This window comes from Onthophagus taurus, chromosome 6 (genome assembly GCF_036711975.1).
Source record: "Onthophagus taurus isolate NC chromosome 6, IU_Otau_3.0, whole genome shotgun sequence".
Classification (NCBI taxonomy): Eukaryota; Metazoa; Arthropoda; class Insecta; order Coleoptera; family Scarabaeidae; genus Onthophagus; species Onthophagus taurus.
In genome coordinates this window covers 16,938,843-16,958,554 of record NC_091971.1, presented here as the reverse complement: position 1 = coordinate 16,958,554, position 19,712 = coordinate 16,938,843, and the positions used below count along the sequence as shown (strand labels likewise).

Here is a 19,712-nt window from a genome sequence, read left to right as displayed (position 1 = left end):
GAACTGAAACTAGAACTAACACTAGATCTAGAACGAAAAAGTATCGAAACGCGAATGTTTCTAGTTCTAAGTCTAGTGTTAGTTCTAGTTTTACACTAGCACTATCACTAGAACTAGCACAAGACCTAGAACTAGAATCATTCGGGTTTAGCCGTCTTGAAAGACGTGCGGCTAAATCCGAATCTTCTGGGTCTAATGTTAGTTCTAGTATTGCACTAGCACTATCACTAGAACTAACACAAGACCTAGAACTAGAATTTTTTGAAACACCAGAAAGTATTTTTAGTCTTGATCTGTATTATTTTGATTTATATCTTCTAGTTCTAGGTCTAGTGTTAGTTCTAGTTTTACAGTAGCACTATCACTAGAACTAGCACAAGATCTAGAACTAGAATCATTCGGGTTTAGCCGTCTTGAGAGACGTACGGCTAAATCCGAATGTTTCTAGTTTTCGGTCTAGTGTTAATTCTAGTATTGCACTAGCACTATCACTAGAACTAACACAAGACCTAGAACTAGAATCATTCGGGTTTAGTCGTCTTGAAAGACGTGCGGCGAAATGCGAATCTTCTCGGTCTAATGTTAGTTCTAGTATTACACTAGCACTATCACTAAAACTAATACAAGACCTAGAACTACAATTTTTTGAAACTCCAGAAAGTATTTTTAGTCTTGATCTGTATTATTTTGATTTATATCATTAATTTCTACCTTCACAGTCTTTGATGTAAAGCGGTTTCATTTAATGCTAATGTTATTAATGCAAAGTACATTTATGCAAAATAATGAAATTTATTTCCATGTAGTACAGAATGCAGAATTCTTAACACAAATATTTATTTATCCAGATGAGAAAACCGTATATTTGTTGTATGGATGTTTTACAAATGTTATGCGGCTTAATCAGGCATGATAGTATGGGTTAAAGTGTTTATTATTAAAATAATTTTACGCAAACCCTTACTAATCCAATAACTAGAATGCTGTGTAGAACAAAAAATGTTACATGAACGTTGAACTTTGTAATCATATAGAAATTTACAATGAAAATATTATTTGTTCAATCCTACCTTCGAAATTGTCAGTTTTTAGCTTGGATACGAGTGTTGAAAGTTATTATTTGCATTAATAATCATAATAATAATTCATAATGATGACAATTAACAATTTGACACAAATGGTTGTTTACATATTATATCAATTAAGAGCATGACAATCAATGACAATGTCAAAAACTGCTGTCGTCGCCGACCTGAAATTACTCAGGAATTATCGAATTTTAAGATGGGTTTTCTCTAAATAGTAGGATTGAAGAAAACGCTATACAGCAGACGTGGGAAACTAATATTTTCCACTAACTTGTATGTCTTTCCAAAAAATCCTGCATACGTGTTGATGAAAAGTCATAGTTTCCTCACTTATACTGTAATATACTATTTATGATAAAATGATCGAGTAACAATTTTGTTTGTGTCATTTATGGCGAGACTTAATTTCTGTATAAGTTTGGAATTATAGCATGAGTTGAATGATATCTTAAATTTAGTCAAGTATCACTTTTCATTTCTAATTTTCATTTCTATTTGTTAGAGTCCATAAAATTAGAGATACTATTTAGACAAAAAATCACTAATAAGCTTTCTCTATAACAAAATAAATAGTTTCATTATTTTTCATCATTTCAACCTACAATTATTTTTTTGTAAAAATAAACATTAACATGAACACAAATAAATCTTATTTTGGCAAATATTTTTCGAAGAACTTTTCAAAATTTGTTATATGAACTTTTGACCAAAATCATGTTGCTCTTAAATTGTTTAGCAGCAACGTAACTACAACTTTCTGCAAGAGTTATGATTTACGCTAAATTGGCATCATATGAAATTCTTTTGAAAATTTCTGAAATGAAAAGTTCTAATTAGAATTATTACTTTGGATAAGCTCCTATATGACATCATTCACATTTGCGCCGTAGCAAAAAGTGTCAATAAAAACAATAAAAGTATATCATAAATACACTTTTTGAAATTAGACTTACATTTTTGAGTTCACCTTATTCTATAATCAAGGACAAAATTTAGTTGTTCCTACTTATTTTGCTGTACTTTTACTTCTTCGCAGCTTCACTTTCAGTGCTGCGTTAGTTCAAGTGTAACGATTTAACTCCTTATGTAGATATTTGAAAATTATGCATGTTATTATTTATTTTGCTTAATAGATTAATTTAATGTTCAGATTTAATGAAAAATTTGTTTTTCTACTTTCACTTTGGACCATTGAGGGCACAAAACAAACTTTAAGGCGAGGTTGTGAAAATCGAATTTCTTTCTTAATAATTAATTTCTGCTTTATACTTATTTGCAATACTGGAGAAGATTGTGCTAAATTTTTATGGTTTAATTGAAATCAATCGAAGAATTATAGTATCCCATTCGAACACTTAGTATGGATGCGATAAATTGTGAAGAATTATCATCCGTTCTCGAAGGTACATCATCCCTTCTTTATTTTATTTTTTGATTAATATTCACCGAGAGTGTGTGATTTATGAATCGGCGTCGAAGAGATCGTCGGAACGGACGGTGGAGCGTCGTTGAATGAGTCCCTTCCACCAGGTCCAGGTGATCAAGTAGGCGGGGCTGGGCGGACCACCGTCACTTACTCAAACGCTACTCGGAGAGCAGGAGAACGACCAGACGCTCAACAGTCTGCACAGTGCTGTCACAACAATCGCCCACGCTAAAAGCTCCACGGTCAAACAACAACAAAAAAAATTTGAATATATTAACCCAAAAAATTAGTTATAATTTAGTGATAAAAAGTGAAATTATAATTTTTCTTCAAAACACTTAAAACATACTTTAAAGTCAACCATGGATTATTTTTTAATCAGGACGTTTTTGATGTAATTTTGAAGTTTTGTGGTGAACGTGATTTATTTATTTACTTTTTTTTACCACGAGGACTTGTGATCGTCATCGTGAATGAACTAAATGTTAAAGAAAAACCCCTGGTTGTGTAGTCGAAGGGATAGTCGTCGGATAGGACACCCTATAAAAGGGTTGCGTCGGCGCAGGAACGCCCCGTAAACGGCGTCGCTTCCCCACCATTCGACGCCGATAGCAAGCAGACGGCATCACGACGCCGAAGAGTTCGCATGTCACCTGTGACCAATCAAAAAAGCGGTCATGAGCAAAACACCAGCACATCATAACTGCTGACTCGCGCGATTAAAACCGTCGCGGTTATTCTTCATCATCATCATCAACAAAGTTTTATGCAAGGTGTACCGAAGACGGATGCATGCTTCTTGTGCGTCGACCGCGTCGTTACCACCGCGTGCGGACAGTGATTGTGGACTGTGAAAGCACGCGCTTCGTTCCATCGACGACGGTATTTGTATTTTGTAAAGTGACATGTCTCGCAGGAAGCAGAGCAGGCCCATCAGGCATCTTGAGGAGGATGATGGTGTCACACCAACACCACAAAATATTGGTGAGTAAATTCATAAAGTTTCCCAAAAATTTGAATTAAAAAGAATTTTAATTTGCCAAAAAAATTAAAAAGTGATGATTATTTTTCTTAATAACTCGAGGTCACCTTGGACGAAATTTTTTTATTAATACAACCCAATTTGTATTTATTTATAAAACATTATCTTAATGATCACAAACCTTGATTTGTATAAAATTAAATAAATTTAAGGCAAAAATCTAATTTTTATGTTAAGTGCTAGTAATTTAACTTTAATTAAAAAAAAGATAATAATTTTCTTAAATATCAATAAATCGTTAAAGACCTTACAATAACGATCAATAATTTTCAAAACTAGGGAAAACAAATCAATTAATTTTAAATTGACACAATCGATCCATGTCATAAGTTCTCCATCAACCAATTCTTATGCGAATTTTAATTGGCATTTAGGTCGATTTTTAATTAACAGTAAATCTTAATAATTATACATAAAAAAAAATTGCCCTCATCAAAATCATTTTATTTAAATAAATTTTTAAAATTTTATAAAAAAAAATCTTTTTTTAAACATAATAAGAAATGAAAGTGAAGTAGCCGTCGGTAGTCAACTCGCAATCCAGTTACAATAAGAGTTCGGTTTTTGCTGACAGTAAATTAAAAATATCATTGCGATATAAATTGGACGTAATTTGTCCTTATTACCGCAATTTAGCCGCCGCCTGCCATCGGTATTCGGGAAATTGAAATTCTCCTCTTTGGCCAGTGCATCAAAAGCGCCGGCATCGCGTACTGCTTGAAAGCTCAACGTTTCGGTACTTGAGCGACATCCGAAACCAGGATACTCAAGATGTTCTCTTTTTTTTTGCCAATCGAGAAGCAGTTTGTAGTGTTCTTAATAAAAAAAAATTAAGAAAACAACTTTAAAAAAAAAACTTTGTATGTTTGTGATTAGAATTTAATTGTTTCTAAAAATAGACGATTTAGAAATTTTTAAAGTCGTTCGGTCGCAGCGGAGATTGTGTGATTTAAATTTGCGTCATAACTCAAAAAAAATTAATTTAGTTTTTGTTGGTGACCGAATGATTTTTGCGAGATATTCATTAAATCTTTAATAACAAAATAATGACTTTTAAAAATTTAAATTAATTTCTATTGGAAATTTACCATAAATTGCAAGAATAAGTAATCCAAGTTTATAAAATAAATTATTTGTAGGATTAAATAGTTTTTATTAACTCTTAGAAGTGTGAAAATTTCAATTAAATAAAAAAGAAATTAATCATTAAAGCTTAATTAATTTTTTTTAAGATATTTTTACAGAAATTTCATACTTTAATCCTAAATTTCAATAATATTTGATCTTATGGAGATATTAGTTATAGATTATATTTGTTACTATTCTTATATACATGTAGAAAATTCTTTCGAATTACTCCTCTTTAGAATCAGTTAAAAATTCTTAACAAAACTAATTTAAATTCTTTATTGTATGATTTAAACGTTTTAAATGTGGAATCTTTAAAATTAGAAGTTGGATATTTAAGTTCACCTCTGATTTACACATAATTAAAAAAAACGTTCTATATCACAACAGCAGATATCCAGTTAAGGATTTTTTTTAGTAATTTAGGGCCCTTTTTTCCTTTATGTCAGTATTTTAAGCTCTCACGCTAAAAACCTCTAATGGATTTTCCGATTAAAGCTGCCAATTTAAAGTTTTCAAACGAACTATTATCTTTTCCAATGCGCTACTTAGAACTAACTATTGACCACACATATATCAACAAACCGAAAAATAAACCAACATTATTTTGTATTTTCTAGCATAAAATTCATCAAGTCCACCTATTTCTGTTGTTGTATTATGATCAAGCCCTGGATCATGTGTTGGGATGTGTTGATTAAGACATTCGTTTTTATCGTTAAGTTTTTATTGCCAATATTTAAGCGGTAGCTAACGAGTTTTGGATAAAGCTCCTATTTAAGCTTCAAAGATTTTGGCATAATTTTTGATAATGCTTCCAGTGTATCATCTCTATATCTTATTTCGTCAGTATGCTTCCTATTCTCTATTTCCTCCATATCGAAGATCGTTTCTTCAAGAAGTTGACTTGGATTCTTTAAATGTTTTAATTTTCCTTTTAATAGTTCATTGTCTGGTATTATTATTTTAATTAATCCATAATAAGCAAATAATTTTTATAAAGTATTAATGATTAAACTATCAACCATTTTGTTTTAATTGGTCTAAAAAATTCTAGTGGATGTTGACTATAGTGGCAGATTGTGAGTCTTTTGCCTTGTACTTTAACAATCGATTGTTCTGATGCTTTGCACGATGGCGGACGTTATGATACTCCAGAAAAGAGTCTATACAATTTTTAATTCTGAGTATAAAATAGCTTTTTTTACTTCGAGTAGCTAAACTTTTTTGACATTTTTTGAATTAGAATAAGTAGTATTTTTTTACAATTTTTAAACAGTTAAGTAATGAAGTTACAACCTCGTACATAATTGAACGCATATTGTATCACCCACATTTTTTTATAAACATTTGTGCACCTTTCCAGGCATAATTACTAAATTACGCAGCGTCTACAACATAATTGCTCATCACTATTTTCAAAATAAATAGAAGCGCTGAATCAAGACCTCACAGCTGGATGTATAACAAATTTTTTATAGTTACTTGTTCTTTTGCCTTGTTTCACCATACATTTTTTTTCATGAAGCTCTATCTTTGACAAAATTAAGAAATAAAATGTTTTAGATTGTGCTTTCAGTAATTATTGAAAACCTTTATTATATTTAATATTTTTAACCAAACATTAACCTTTCGTGAAACAAACAAAAAGAAGTAAACGACTACACTAATCGTGGACTCATTCCAATTGTTTCAACTGTTGCACTGAAAATGATCCCTCGGAATGTACCTCGGCTTTTATATAAAAATTTGTTGCAGTGGCCATAGCCCTTTAAATCACGCTAATTCGTTTATCCATACGTATGTACATGGATACATGTGTATGTGTATAACAAGGTTCAGCTGTTACAGGCTATATCTGTCCTTTGTGACGATAATTTTTCCACGAATGTGCGTAATTAGGTGCTTTTCGACGCTCTCGCGTAGATTCGTGTTGTGGTGAGTCCATAACTCGTGAGTGGTTAGAGAACGATTATGCCTAAAACGGTGACTATCAGAAAACAGATGTTTCATAGGTTATAGAGAAAAGTACAGTTGATATATTTTATTCGGTATAGACAAGATGTAATTTTTTCATTGTTAATTAATTAAATCTATATTAACATATACTATGTTGAATCATAAATGATTCATATCTCTATTCATCTCGATTAATTTATGCCTGTACAAGAGTTAAATGAAAAAATCTATGTCCTAATTCAAAACCAGTAAGAACTAAGATTTAAAAACCTAAAAAGCAGGAATTTGATTTACAATTCTTTTTTATTTAATGAAGGTGGACCAACTAGGATCTTTGAAACAATCATTAAAAAAGTTTCAGCAATGCCAAAACTATAAAGTGTAAATAACCTCAAGATTAAATCAAAATCAAATAAGTAGCCAGTTTTAGTTTAATTTACTTATTTAATTAATCTTTAATTGATACAGTGTAAATAAATATATTCCTGTTTTTCAAGAATCAGATATTAAATAACTGCGCGTCTTATTCTGGTTAAAATCAAAAATAGTTTCGAATTTCTTCACTCATTATTAGCTGATTACGCCTCCTATCATACTCAATCATGAAGCGCTTTTGCGATCTTTTTATGATGTTTTTTTTTATCTTATAGAACCTAAAATACCTTTGCAACATTTTATTTTATATTAGATTGTTTTGCGAGTATCGCCCTAAATATTAGGCCAAAAGTTTTTCCCTGGAGAATTCACGGCTTCTAAAACATCTTCATTCATTGTTAGTTTGTTATCTTCTAGGTTGTAATCATCGATTTTCCATTAAACATGGGCTTTTTGCCAAGTACATCACAAGTAAACACGTTTTAGGAAATTTTGTGATGTAATTTTTGCGAATTGATATATAGTAAGTAATAATAAATTATACATAACATTCAAAATATCATTTTATCATTGAGAATATTACTTTTACGATCAATTTAAAATATCCTTAAAATGTTATAGAAAACGTATCTCAAGAATAAATTAAGATATAATAAAATAACGTAGATTTTAAAACAAATTTAATAAGGATTTAATGTACCATAAATAAGTTTGATTGTCCAACAACTTTATTGTTAAGCCACTCCAGTTAATTAAACGACTTTGAATGACATTTACAACCAATTACTTCCCCAAGAAATTTCACGATCATATTTAGACCATTAAAGCTCTTTCCTATTCAGTCTTCCATATTCATCTTTCCTACTCATATATGAAATATGATAAGTTATTTTTATAATATGTAGAATTCTCATGCAATCAACATATTAATTATCATCTATGATAGAAGATTATATGATAAAAACTAAAGAAATTACAATATAAAACGTTGGTAAACCCGATTGGTGTGAATTAAAACCTTGTTGGTAGGTGTCAAAATGGTACTAATCGATTAGAAATACTTTAAGGTTATTTGACAATACCAAAAGAAGTTAATAACATTAAAGAGGATGATTTGCAGAAATTAAAAAAATTTTATAATGTGGAAAAAGCTGTTTGATGTGATTCTAATCAATTAAAAATATCTCTACGATACTTAAATAGAGTGAAAGAATTAAAAAAATTGATTTTGACGATTTTTGAAAGTGTTTCAAAGATACTAGGAAATACAAAAAAGGTATTGGTATGTGTCAAAATGGTACTAATCAACTAAAAACATCCCCAATGTATTATTTGATAAAAAACATCTACTAATATTTCTACTATGAGTATTTGTTCTATAAGTATTATGGGCAATGGAGTCAGAATTTTCAATACCTCCTCAATAGATGTATACCTCCTTCATCGTACGTTAATAAGGGAACAACTTGTTGATCAAAAGTAGTGAATAAATCGGTGTGAGATTAAGTAAGAAATCGGTAAAATGGTGATTTTATTTATTTATTATAGCTTTTAGGTTATAAGCATACATTCTGAGTATTTCTTCGGGTATTTGTCGGGTACCTTATGTTAATCGCACAGTTCCATACAGGTTCAAGAAAAAGACCTTCAATGATATAGCATGCAGTAACAGTTACTATTTCTCCTGGTGTTATGATGGACACTTTTCTTGACCCGTCTTTTCAGCTACAAAAATTTCCTCCTTATTCAATTAAAGTTCAGTAAACTGAAAACAAGTCTTAATGTTCTTCTTGGGCGGCAATAATTCCTTCCACTTTTCTAATTGCCAAAATAGGTTGTTGAGTTATAAACAATAAATTGTTACAAAATTTCAACGACATAATAACACAAAGTAATACTTTAAATAGAATAGATTATAGTATTTAATATCAAAAATTATTTTGAAAATAATTTTTCGAATTAAAGTTATTTGTTATCTTTACTAATTTTATACAAAAAGGTACGATTTGTCTTACGAAACGAAAAACATTTATGTTGGCGTCTTTACGTGGGTTAAAATATAAATATTTATTAATATTACTGGATAAGTGTTATTATTTCTAATGTAAATTACGTCCACTTTGTTCAGCGAATAAATAAGTAATGATTAAGAAATGATTTTATTATTTTATTCTTATTCATTGTATATCTATAAATATTGTAAAGGAATATAGACTATGACTACAGTATAAATAAATGAACAATTTGATGAATCACTATTTTATTTTAACATTTACCTCATCTAAATTAAATAAAAATTTATTATTATTGTTTTAAATAATTTTTTTGTAGTGATGAACGGAAACGATTTATCAGATATTTTCATGGTGAAATCTCTTTTTTAAAAAAAACTCCCTCAAAAAGAAAAAAAGTTGAGCAAAAAGTGTCACGCCCGAAGATCGTGAGAATGCGCCGACGACAGCTTACCGATGTAACAGTATATCAAATCATAACCGAGCCGTAGCTCATGGCGGTCAGCGTCTGAAAAAACTTCGCCTCCTCTCTTAATTGATGATGGACGATCGGCTCGCACAAAGGGCCATAATTTGTTGTCAATTTCTGGAGATATAAACGCGCGGAATGGCTTCTTTGATCCGGCAGCGACCGTTTTTGCGCCGGTTCGAACAAGTGCAAGACCGACAGCGGTGGTGGTCCTGCGCGTCAACTTGGCGGCGTTTTCGGGAGCCCCACGTTTTTCGGTACGCCACTGGATTTTAAAGCTTTTTGCTATATATCCACCGATAGGGGACGTAAATCGATTCGTTACGTAACTGGTTGTAACTTTGTATAGGCCGTGGAAAATAGAACAAATCAAGGACGACCTGGAGAATCGATTGCACCGTGGCTAATTCCGACCTCTTTCTTAGTGACGTTTCTTTAGAAGCTTTAGCTCTAGTTTAAAGTGTCCCTACTTGATTATTTAAAGCACGAAATTTACACTTAAGGTTATTTCTTAATTTAGAAACTTTAAATATAAAATATTGGATTGAAATATAAAAGGGGTTGAGTTTGAAATGTTCCCCTCCCCATTTATTATTACATATGTTTCCGGTTTTAGCCGCCCTTCAACCTTTGAGCGGTGAAACCGGTTACCGCCCAACCCTTTCATACCCGTTTTAACCCCGTTATTCGATGCTATGCCGGTCGAACGGACACCCTCGTAATGAGATTATGATACGAACGGGGGTTACAAAATGGCGGGGTCCTATCTTGATTAATAACATGGCGGTGTAATAACCGAGCTAATTGAAATTTCTGCATTAATCCGATCGCCCCCGATTCGTCCTCTCTCTCTCCCTTTCACTTCGTTGCTCTCCTTCTCCCCTGTTCCACCAGAATTGGCAGGAATTTCATGCACGATTCATTTAGCGAATTGAATTTCGTGAATTTTAATCCCCACCGTGGGGCTGGAGAGGGTGCCGGTACCGGTGGAGCGGCGCCCTTTTTCAACTGGTGTCCTCCTCTTAAAAAAAAAGAGGAGAAAAAAATACGTTCGCCAATCGGGGATCAAAGGGGCCGGGAGACAAGTTTTAAATAATCCCCCGACGGTATGATAACAATTGAGGATTATATTTGATGCGAACCGTTGTCGTCGCTCTCTCAACCGTGAAATAGAACGAACCGAAATGTTTATTTTGACATATCACACAATGCCCCCGAGTTCTCGCAACGGCATCTGTCACAATCGTGACATTTTGCATATCAAAACCTCGACAGAAACATATGTCCTCGACCATGTTATCTTACTAATATGTCTTTATAATCTCCATTTAAACGGAAACACCCTGTATATATAATTACAGTTAATTTCACTTAAGATGCAATATACAATAATAATTAAAAGTAAATTAAAGAGAAATATACAACAAGCTAGCGATGAATAACAAATAAAACTAGACTAACACTATGACTAGAACTAACACTACACCTAGAACTAGAAACATTCTCTTAAGATGGCTTAAGTAGATGGTAAAATATCACTATGTTGCATATTTTTATTGCACTAAAACTAGAACTAACTTATTTTATTATAAAATCATTACACCATTCCCTCCTTTAACTATTTATTTCTAAATCATTACAAACGACGTTTAGGGACTATTCCCATCATCAGGTTTTATAATTTTTGTCGTCTAAAGAAACAACAATTCAATGATTTACGTAACTACAATTATTTTACAATGTAAACATTTATTACACCAAATGTTGTTTCTTTAGATGACAAAAATTATTAAACCTGATGATGGGAATAGTCCCGAAACGTCGTTTGTAATGATTTAGAAATAAATAGTTAAAGGAAGGAATGGTGTAATGATTTTATAATAAAATAATAAAAGAAAACCTCCACACACAAGAAATTATAGGCTACAACTAACACTAAAACTAGAACTAGAAAGTATCTAGTTCTCGGTCTAGTGTTAGTTCTAGTTTTGCACTAGCAGTATCACTACAACTAACATAAGACTTAGAACTAGAATCTTTCGGGTTTAGCCGTCTTGAAAGACTTACGGCTAAATTCGAAAGTTTCTAGTTCTCGGTCTAGTGTTAGTTCTAGTTTTGCACTAGCACTATCACTAGAACTAACACAAGACCTAGAACTAGAATCATTCGGATTTAGCCGTCTTGAGAGACGTGCGGCTAAATCCGAATGTTTCTAGTTCTAGGTCTTGTGTTAGTTCTAGTTTTAATTGTTACTCAGCATTAGATTGTGGTATATTTTTATTAGACGAAAAGTAGAACTAACTTAAAACGGAAACTCTATAACTCTCTTAAGAGTTATAGTTCGTTTTCTTTCTATAATACTTGTCAAAGTAATTTTTTTAGGGTTTCTGTTGGTATTACCTAGGACCCTTATAAAATTTATGTTCTTTTCTTGATTTCTAGTAACATTTTCAGTAACTAAATAGTTGAGGTTAACATACTAATAAATTTTTAGATAAATACGATTTTAACGAAGTAGATATTTATTGTAAAAGCGTGCAAAACACCTTTTGTAGGTAAACAAATGGCAAATAAACACCACAAAACATTTTTTATGTATCATATTCATGTTTATTACCTTCCGTAATCCAGAAAGTATATATTACCCATATGAATATGCCAGTCTATTTCTATTACTACTAGAATAAAATTAAATAAAACTAGTTTAAAAGTACAGATTAAGAAAATTTAAATTATTCACCTTTTCATAATTAACAACTGGTAGAATGGATTTTAATTATAATTATTTTTCTATTAACATTTCAACGTGATTTATACAATTGTTCAATAATTCTGCTCTACAATTTAACAAAATAGTATGCCACACTATTTTTCTCATTGAAGGACATCGTTGATATGATTATTATTATAGGTGTTGCAATAAGCCCAAACTAGTTCAATATCATTATGCGGACAATGATAAGGAGCAAGTCGCAACACTTCAATAGTATTCTGCAAAAAACGACATATCTTTTTGTATTTTGTCATTATCACTATATTTGCGCCAGATAAATTTTGCATTGCTGGAAATAGATTTTTGTTGACCCGGTTGTAAATTCATCGAAATTCATCGTCTTGTGGTAATCTTTCTCAATATCCTTGCTATTAAAAAGTAACAAGAAATTTTCTAAAAAGCCACCTTTGTAATCTGCATGTAGCACAGTGAACCTGTCTCCTTCACTTTTTATTTTAATGTTAATCGAACATCGTCATAACCATCATCTTTTACCCCTCTACGTAATTCAGAACCATTCTTATTCCTTCTTTTGACTTTTTGAGTAAGGAAAGCTGAAATAAACGTCAATGTGACATATTTATTTCAAAACATGATAAAACACAATTTAACAGAAAAAAAAACGTACTGTATATGAAATTCCCAGTATAATTCATAAACATTCACCTTTTTATAAATCTTATAACTTGTTAAAATACAAAAGCGGAATATGCAAAACAAAACGATTTATAGCAATTTTCTTAGATGAAAAATGCTTCTTGTAATTTATTAGTCCCTTGCAGGTTTGAATAAGATAATTAGACAATTTACTTGAGATATACGACTACCGTCAAACACCTGGACGTATTCCATGCTGTTTACATCCTATTAGTTTCAACATATCAACGTTTACAGTGTATTTATTAAATCGCATTTCATTAAGAGACGAGGAGAAAGGTTATGATATGCAACAAAATAATTTTATTGTATAAAAAAAAACCTTAATGAATTGGGAATATTTTTTAAAGTAAATTGAAATTGAAACTTTTCCACTTTTTAATATTGGATATTTCGATTTAAAATCGACAAACATTGACACAACGAGAACGTAGGATTCGCAATTTTAAATTGCACAATATTCATTCAGTTTGGCGTGGAACGTTTTATTTAAATTCGTTTAAACGATTCCGCGTATGGAATAGGCGATATTTTTTCATTTATTATATACAGTTCGACGCAAAAGCGACAGGACTCGCCCGTTTACCTTTACGTATCGCGAATTTCAATCAAATATAAAAGTTATAAATCGAACTCGCCTAACAAAAGATCGTAATTTTCGAGCTTTCATGGGTTTTGAGCCCGCTGGGAACTCGGGGGCATGCGTTTCAGTGCTTGATTATAGGGCATAATTTATATCCTGTCATTCGTTGGTTGTATCGATTTGTTTGAACGAGGGAAAAAAACCGGTAGTCAATCGAAGACAATTGTCTTTTATAAAACAAATATTTAGTAAAACGGACAACGATTTATTACGCGACAAAAGCTGCTATTATTTGTTCTCGTACGACAGCTGCTATTTACGTTAAAATATGTTAATGCGCCGGGTAATTAATATTTATTTTTTTGCGGGGGTCGTTTTTCCGGAATCCCGTGACAACAATTGAGAGGCAATATTTCATCCGGCTTTTGTACCCGAAGCCACCTCTGAGGTGATCTACTTCGAACCGCAGGTGGTTTATAGTAGGGACTACGCCAAAGAATGACCGTGTACATTTCTGAAAACGGAACCTTTCTTTTTGGAACGCATCATTTTACAATGGTTTCATTCAAATTTCGGGGCCAAATAGGCGTGAATGTAATTCTTAAATGGTAACTCACAACTTGTTCAACAATATTCTAACATGGGGGGCCATACCTAAAAGCCTAATTGATGAGTTTAACTTAAGAGACGTTCGGTTTAAAAAGAATTCATTTATTCTACCTTCACAAAATTGGAGCATCTCCCAAGTTGTGCTAGTTCGGTTCTGGTTATTATATGATATCTGACGTTCAAAAATTACCGAATACATCCCGCTAAAAAGAAATATGCATCCAGTGCGGAGTCTGCATTTCTCGGAGGCTGTATAAATTCATAAGAAGAACACGGGTAATAAATAACGAGACGATCCTCGGTGTAAGAATCTTAGAGGAAAAAGAAATGTTCGCACGGTCCCAGGTGCGAAGGTCCGACCCATTTCCGAAACGATAAATTCTTCAAAAAAAGTGCATGATGACATGACAAGGACGACTTTCTGCGTGGTTGCAGCTAATATGCAAAAGGGTTGACGATAAAAGTGAAATAAAGTTTCCACTTGTTTCTTTTTTATCGCAGTACAGTAAGCATAAATATAACGCCTTTGTGCCTTTTTTCTACAATGGAAAACTTTCCCTTTGAGAAAATGATGGTTTAAAGCCGACTCTGTACGTCTCACTTCAGCACGTGTTTGTGTTGAAGATAGCAGGAGCACCACCCACAACAAGTCCCTAACCTTTACACCGTTCCTCGAGAGGTGACGTTGCAACGTAGAACAAAAGTGAGGAGGATTTACAGCGTGCAGCACAGTGCTACCACAACACACCGTTGGCATACATTACCTTCGGTGTCGAGCGCATCAAAGATCTTGATAAGACCATTAGAATACGCCCCTGCGAAATACCACCGGGTCCGTTGATGGCTTTCCTACAAAGGGACGCGAGAAAATGGACGACGAGAAGACGGCGTTAATCGTCGATCTTGTGTAATATTGCGTCAACGGCCGGTCCTAACATTTGCAGGTCTTGTAACGTTGTAAACCAATCCACTCTGAACAGAGAGCCGCACCGTCTCCCATTGTATACTTTTTTAGACCGATTCATCTGCGTGACACATTTATCGCGACGCATCGGATTATAATCGTACCAGGTTTAAAAATACGCCTAAATGTCATATAGACAACATTAGCGATCGAGCTAATTTTGGCCTCCGGGCAATAAGCCGCATCATTGTCACTCTTGCCCTAAATAAATCAGTCTCGGACCGCATTCTTTTACCGAGCTCATTTCAAACACAAAAGCAACTCGAAAGAAATTAAATAAAAAATTAACAAAATTTTCAAAACAAGCTTCTAATTTTAAAATTTATTGCTTTAAAATAATGTGTTGTGACATTTATTAATATTTCTTTATTTTTAACAGAAAGAAACTACGTTATTATCCAATTGAAATAAATTTTGTACACATTATACTAACAAAATAAAGAGATATTTTAAAAATATTTAAATAAAAGGTCAATGTTGATAAAGTTGCAAATGACAACTGATAAGAAGTTGCAATAAAATGACAAGTCATGTTTCTGTTAAAGCTCTTAAAAAGCTTTTTAGCACTGTTTCGAGGAAAACCTGTCATAATTGTGTTAATTATTTATAAATGAAGTTAATCAAATATTATATACATTGAGGCATACTGTACTAATGGCTAAGTCCTAATTATTTCTTTAATAGCTGTTTGCGTCATTCTCTTTTTACAAAGTTATGTTACCGTTGTAAGATACTGTAGTGGTAATTTGCGCAAATTTAAACTGACACCTCATTACCATCACCTCATTTTATGTCAGACTTTCAATTTGAAAAAAAAAATTATAAAAGTGGTTTCGTAATCACATTAACGTGGTTTAAGATGAACATTTTTTATTTTTCTTATAAATTATGGTACTAATTTTGTTAAACTTAACTTATATCTTATAATTTTCTAATTAGTAGCCATCATTAAATATGTTTTTATGGCTATGATCAAAAATGATGCAAACCCCCTCAACATCGAGTGTCAGTGTAAAGATAATTGTGTAAAAATATGCAATCTGTTTTAAATATTCTGACCAAATCAGATGGTTGAATTGGCCTGTCCATATTTTTTTCTACCATATTTGTATAATTTAGACTGTAACAAATTAGTTGTAGTTTATCTTCTAACATCACCTAAATTTGCAAAAAAATCTTGGGATTTATATGCTAAATCATTATGATTTTCATAAAATTTCATCAAAGGGATCACAATTTGCTAAAGCATTGTTGTATCATCGCTAATTCTTAAATAAGTTTTGTAGTAATCTTGCTTTATGCAGCTTCGATGTTAAAGATTTCTTTTAAACCAAAATTCAATATCATAAACCTTTTGCACATATTTATTAATATGAGATCAAAAAAGATAACTTTTCATTAATAATCAATATTAAGCTTTCTACTTTATCTCAGCACATATCATTAACAGTGTAATGGTAATGTTGAGATTTAAGTAATTAGGTGTAAACAAGATCAATACATGAATTGCAATCAAAATTATTGACATTGATGCATCATCGGCATCGGCTAGAAAAGAATAAAACATAAAAGTGCCCTATACGATAGTTAACTTTTTGCTGCATTTTTTATTGAATTTTGTACGTTTTTTTTACAATAATATATTTAAATTGCTCTATGGTTTTGGTGAATTAAACTTCAACATCATCTCTTTTTCGTTAAATTTTTTTAGTAATTTTTCACAAAATGATGACATCAAATAACAAGTTCTGTATTTTTCCAGTAACTTAAAGAAATTTTACTCTCATCTATTTTTGTAGTGAATTCGCAAGAAATGCATCTTTACGCCTTTTTCATCGCAGCTTCACCGAGAAGAAAGCAATTGATGGTTGCATCTTTGGTAACATTTCTCAATAAGCAAACAACCACATTTACGTTAACGGGATTACTAGCTAATCTTTTCGTATCAGCATTTTCAAACCTGTATACATTTCAAAGTCATAATTCCAGAAACACCATTTACGACAAAGAATTTTAAACTCCATTTATGGTAATGGAACTTTCAGCATAAAAGTTCATCAATTTTTCAAAGTCATAAATGCTTCTGGGTTGAATTATTTAACTATCTTTGCTTTCTATTGGCGTATTCTTCATAAATTCTTCAAAATTGTTTGTAGTGGATCTGATTAACACTCAATTGTATCAATTTATGTCATTTAAATGTTTAGTAAAACATTCTAATTCTTCAACTGTAGCTGCTTTTCTATTCTGTGAACCTCGCCTATGTCAGAACTGTTACATATCAGTGACTATGGCATCTTACACAGTGTCTATGTTTTGAGATTCTCACTAGTAATCTAAATTTCCCATCAACTATGTTTCTGTTATTAATTAGATTAATTATTTTTAAAGAAACGTGGCATACTAATTGAAAGATTAAAACGATCCGTTAAATTAGCCGGCATGTTTCTTAATTGGTACGGTATCAAGGATGTGTAATATCCTATATGTAGCATTATCCCGATGAAATATTTTAATGAGCATAAACCCCAAATTTGTAATACTTGTTTAATAGTGCCCTCAAAAAATCTTTATTGTTTTCCTTCAATAGAGAATGTGTTGTTTAAATTGTTATCAATATTTGTCAAGTTGGCATAATGAACCACAGAGATAGTTGCTACTTAAAGTTCCAAGTGAAAGATAATACTCCTGTACCGAGCAAATCTTCGACCTTATTTTAGTGGTCTGCAGGGCTTTGCCTAATGCTTAATTAGGCTACTGTACTTATACTTAAGGAAAAAAATAGTCCCAACGCATCATGTCTGAATGAGCATTAGTTAAAGATTATAAAATTTACAAATGAATAATTAATAAATAAAGTAAATTTACAAAATGACTACTTTCTGACACTATGTCGTTCGACACTTGGATAACTTTAAAATATTTTTAGTAACGATGAATGAGTTATCTAAACTTACCTGGATACCCTCTACTTTGCTATGCACCTCCTGCAAATCTTATGCTTTACATAAATGTGTTGATAATTCACTCGATAGAGTTCTAGTTATGACAATATGTTCATCAAATTGAATCCAAGCTTATTTAGAGATTGCAGTTTTAGATTAATACTATAGAACTCGGATTAATACTGAAGTTAAGTTGACTAGGGATATGCTGTATTTATCTATACCGATATTAGTAGACAAATTCCAGATATAAATACATCATAAAATCAACCACAACAAACAACATCTCCATTAAACCATCTCATTAAACCAACGGTTATTGGTTTAAATTCATTTTTAACAAATGTAATTGTATCAACATCTTGAATTTCTTTCCAATCAATAAGGTCAGCTTGAATGGGGCCAAAGCTGTGAGTTTTTCACTACGGCGGCATCAGAACTTATGTACGAAGCCTATCAGATTTTTAACCGAGTCAAGTACTCCCCCTCGGCTTGGGTTCGACTTTAAAGGCTCAAATTGCTGCTTTAACTGTAAAAATTAAATACCACTATATTCGCTATTCGATCTTTTAATGCACGAATACCATCATGGCTGTTTTTTTAATATGTGTCATATCTTGCTTTGTTTGTTGTGTTAGAGTATTGGCCAACTTAGGATACCAAGAGTGTTACAGAACTAAATTTAGTATTAACATTTTCTTGCATATACGGAGTATATGTATGCATTATAGAGAACAGCAAGTTTAAAACACTTAATTCGCAGCATAACCACGACAGACAATAAATTAGCTATTAATTATTATCTTGCAGCAAGGACACAAGATGGCTCAATTAGTTCCATTATAAACAGTTTGCGTTAAACCTATTCAGTGCAATAATGAAAAAATACTTAATAAGGAAGACTTTCTATAGACTTTCTATACATTTTAAAAGTTATTGGCCCAACGAATTATAAGAATCATATAAGAAACCAAATTTGGCATTAGTAATTTTGCATAATGGCATTATCAAGATTATTTATGATACTAGGAAGGAAAATGAAAAATGCTGAATTTAAATAAATATTTATCTCTATCAACAAGACATTAAGGCATATAAAACCCAAATTTTATTACGATATTAGCATCACAATCGTTCGAAATTTTTTATAAAAGATTGCGCAATATCTGTTACTAGGAGTAGATAACAGTCGACGAGTTAGTCTAAATCGTATATTTAAGACTTAATGCCTTAATGGGAATAATCCTATTCTGTATTCTCCCACTACACTCTTTGCGCACTTTGGTAGTCAGTTCTCAAAGGACGATTGAATCTCTATTGGTATAACATAGCATTGAGCACTTTGCCTTATTTGATACATATTAATAGCCTTAGCCTAGCTTGCATAACGTTTAATCAAGTATTACTTGTATTAAGGGAACACCAAATTAATTGAAGGGATTCAATTGCAGTTTTATGACATATACAGGGTCTGTCACGACGAGCTGAGTCTATATGTATGTGGTAAACTACTGGCACTATTTTTGTGGAAATTAGCATGTAGGGTTTATCCGTGATGCTCGTTTTAGTTAAAATATTTTCAGTTTGCTCCAACTTCCAGTTATACCGGAAATGAACCTCCTTATTTTGAATGGAATGTAGATGTACATTTTAGATATAGGAATGTAATGACAAAGTTCCCT

At 31.9% G+C, this 19,712-nt stretch overlaps 1 protein-coding gene across 7 annotated transcripts in view; it reads left to right on the top strand.

Annotated features, from left to right (window-relative positions):
* The first annotated feature begins 2,688 nt into the window (after positions 1–2,688).
* The window catches only part of LOC111414045 (homeotic protein spalt-major-like), a 77,292-nt gene continuing 60,268 nt past the window's right edge, over positions 2,689–19,712 (top strand). For 4 of the 7 annotated variants that reach the window (XM_023045204.2, XM_023045202.2, XM_023045207.2 and 1 more), the window contains exon 1: positions 2,690–3,498. In XM_023045204.2, the coding sequence (XP_022900972.2) occupies positions 3,420–3,498 (79 nt within the window). In that variant the 5' untranslated portion in view covers positions 2,690–3,419. Of the gene's footprint in view, positions 3,499–19,712 lie in introns of all 7 variants that reach the window. The other 3 variants (XM_023045205.2, XM_023045203.2, XR_011640537.1) reach the window with 2 other exon arrangements.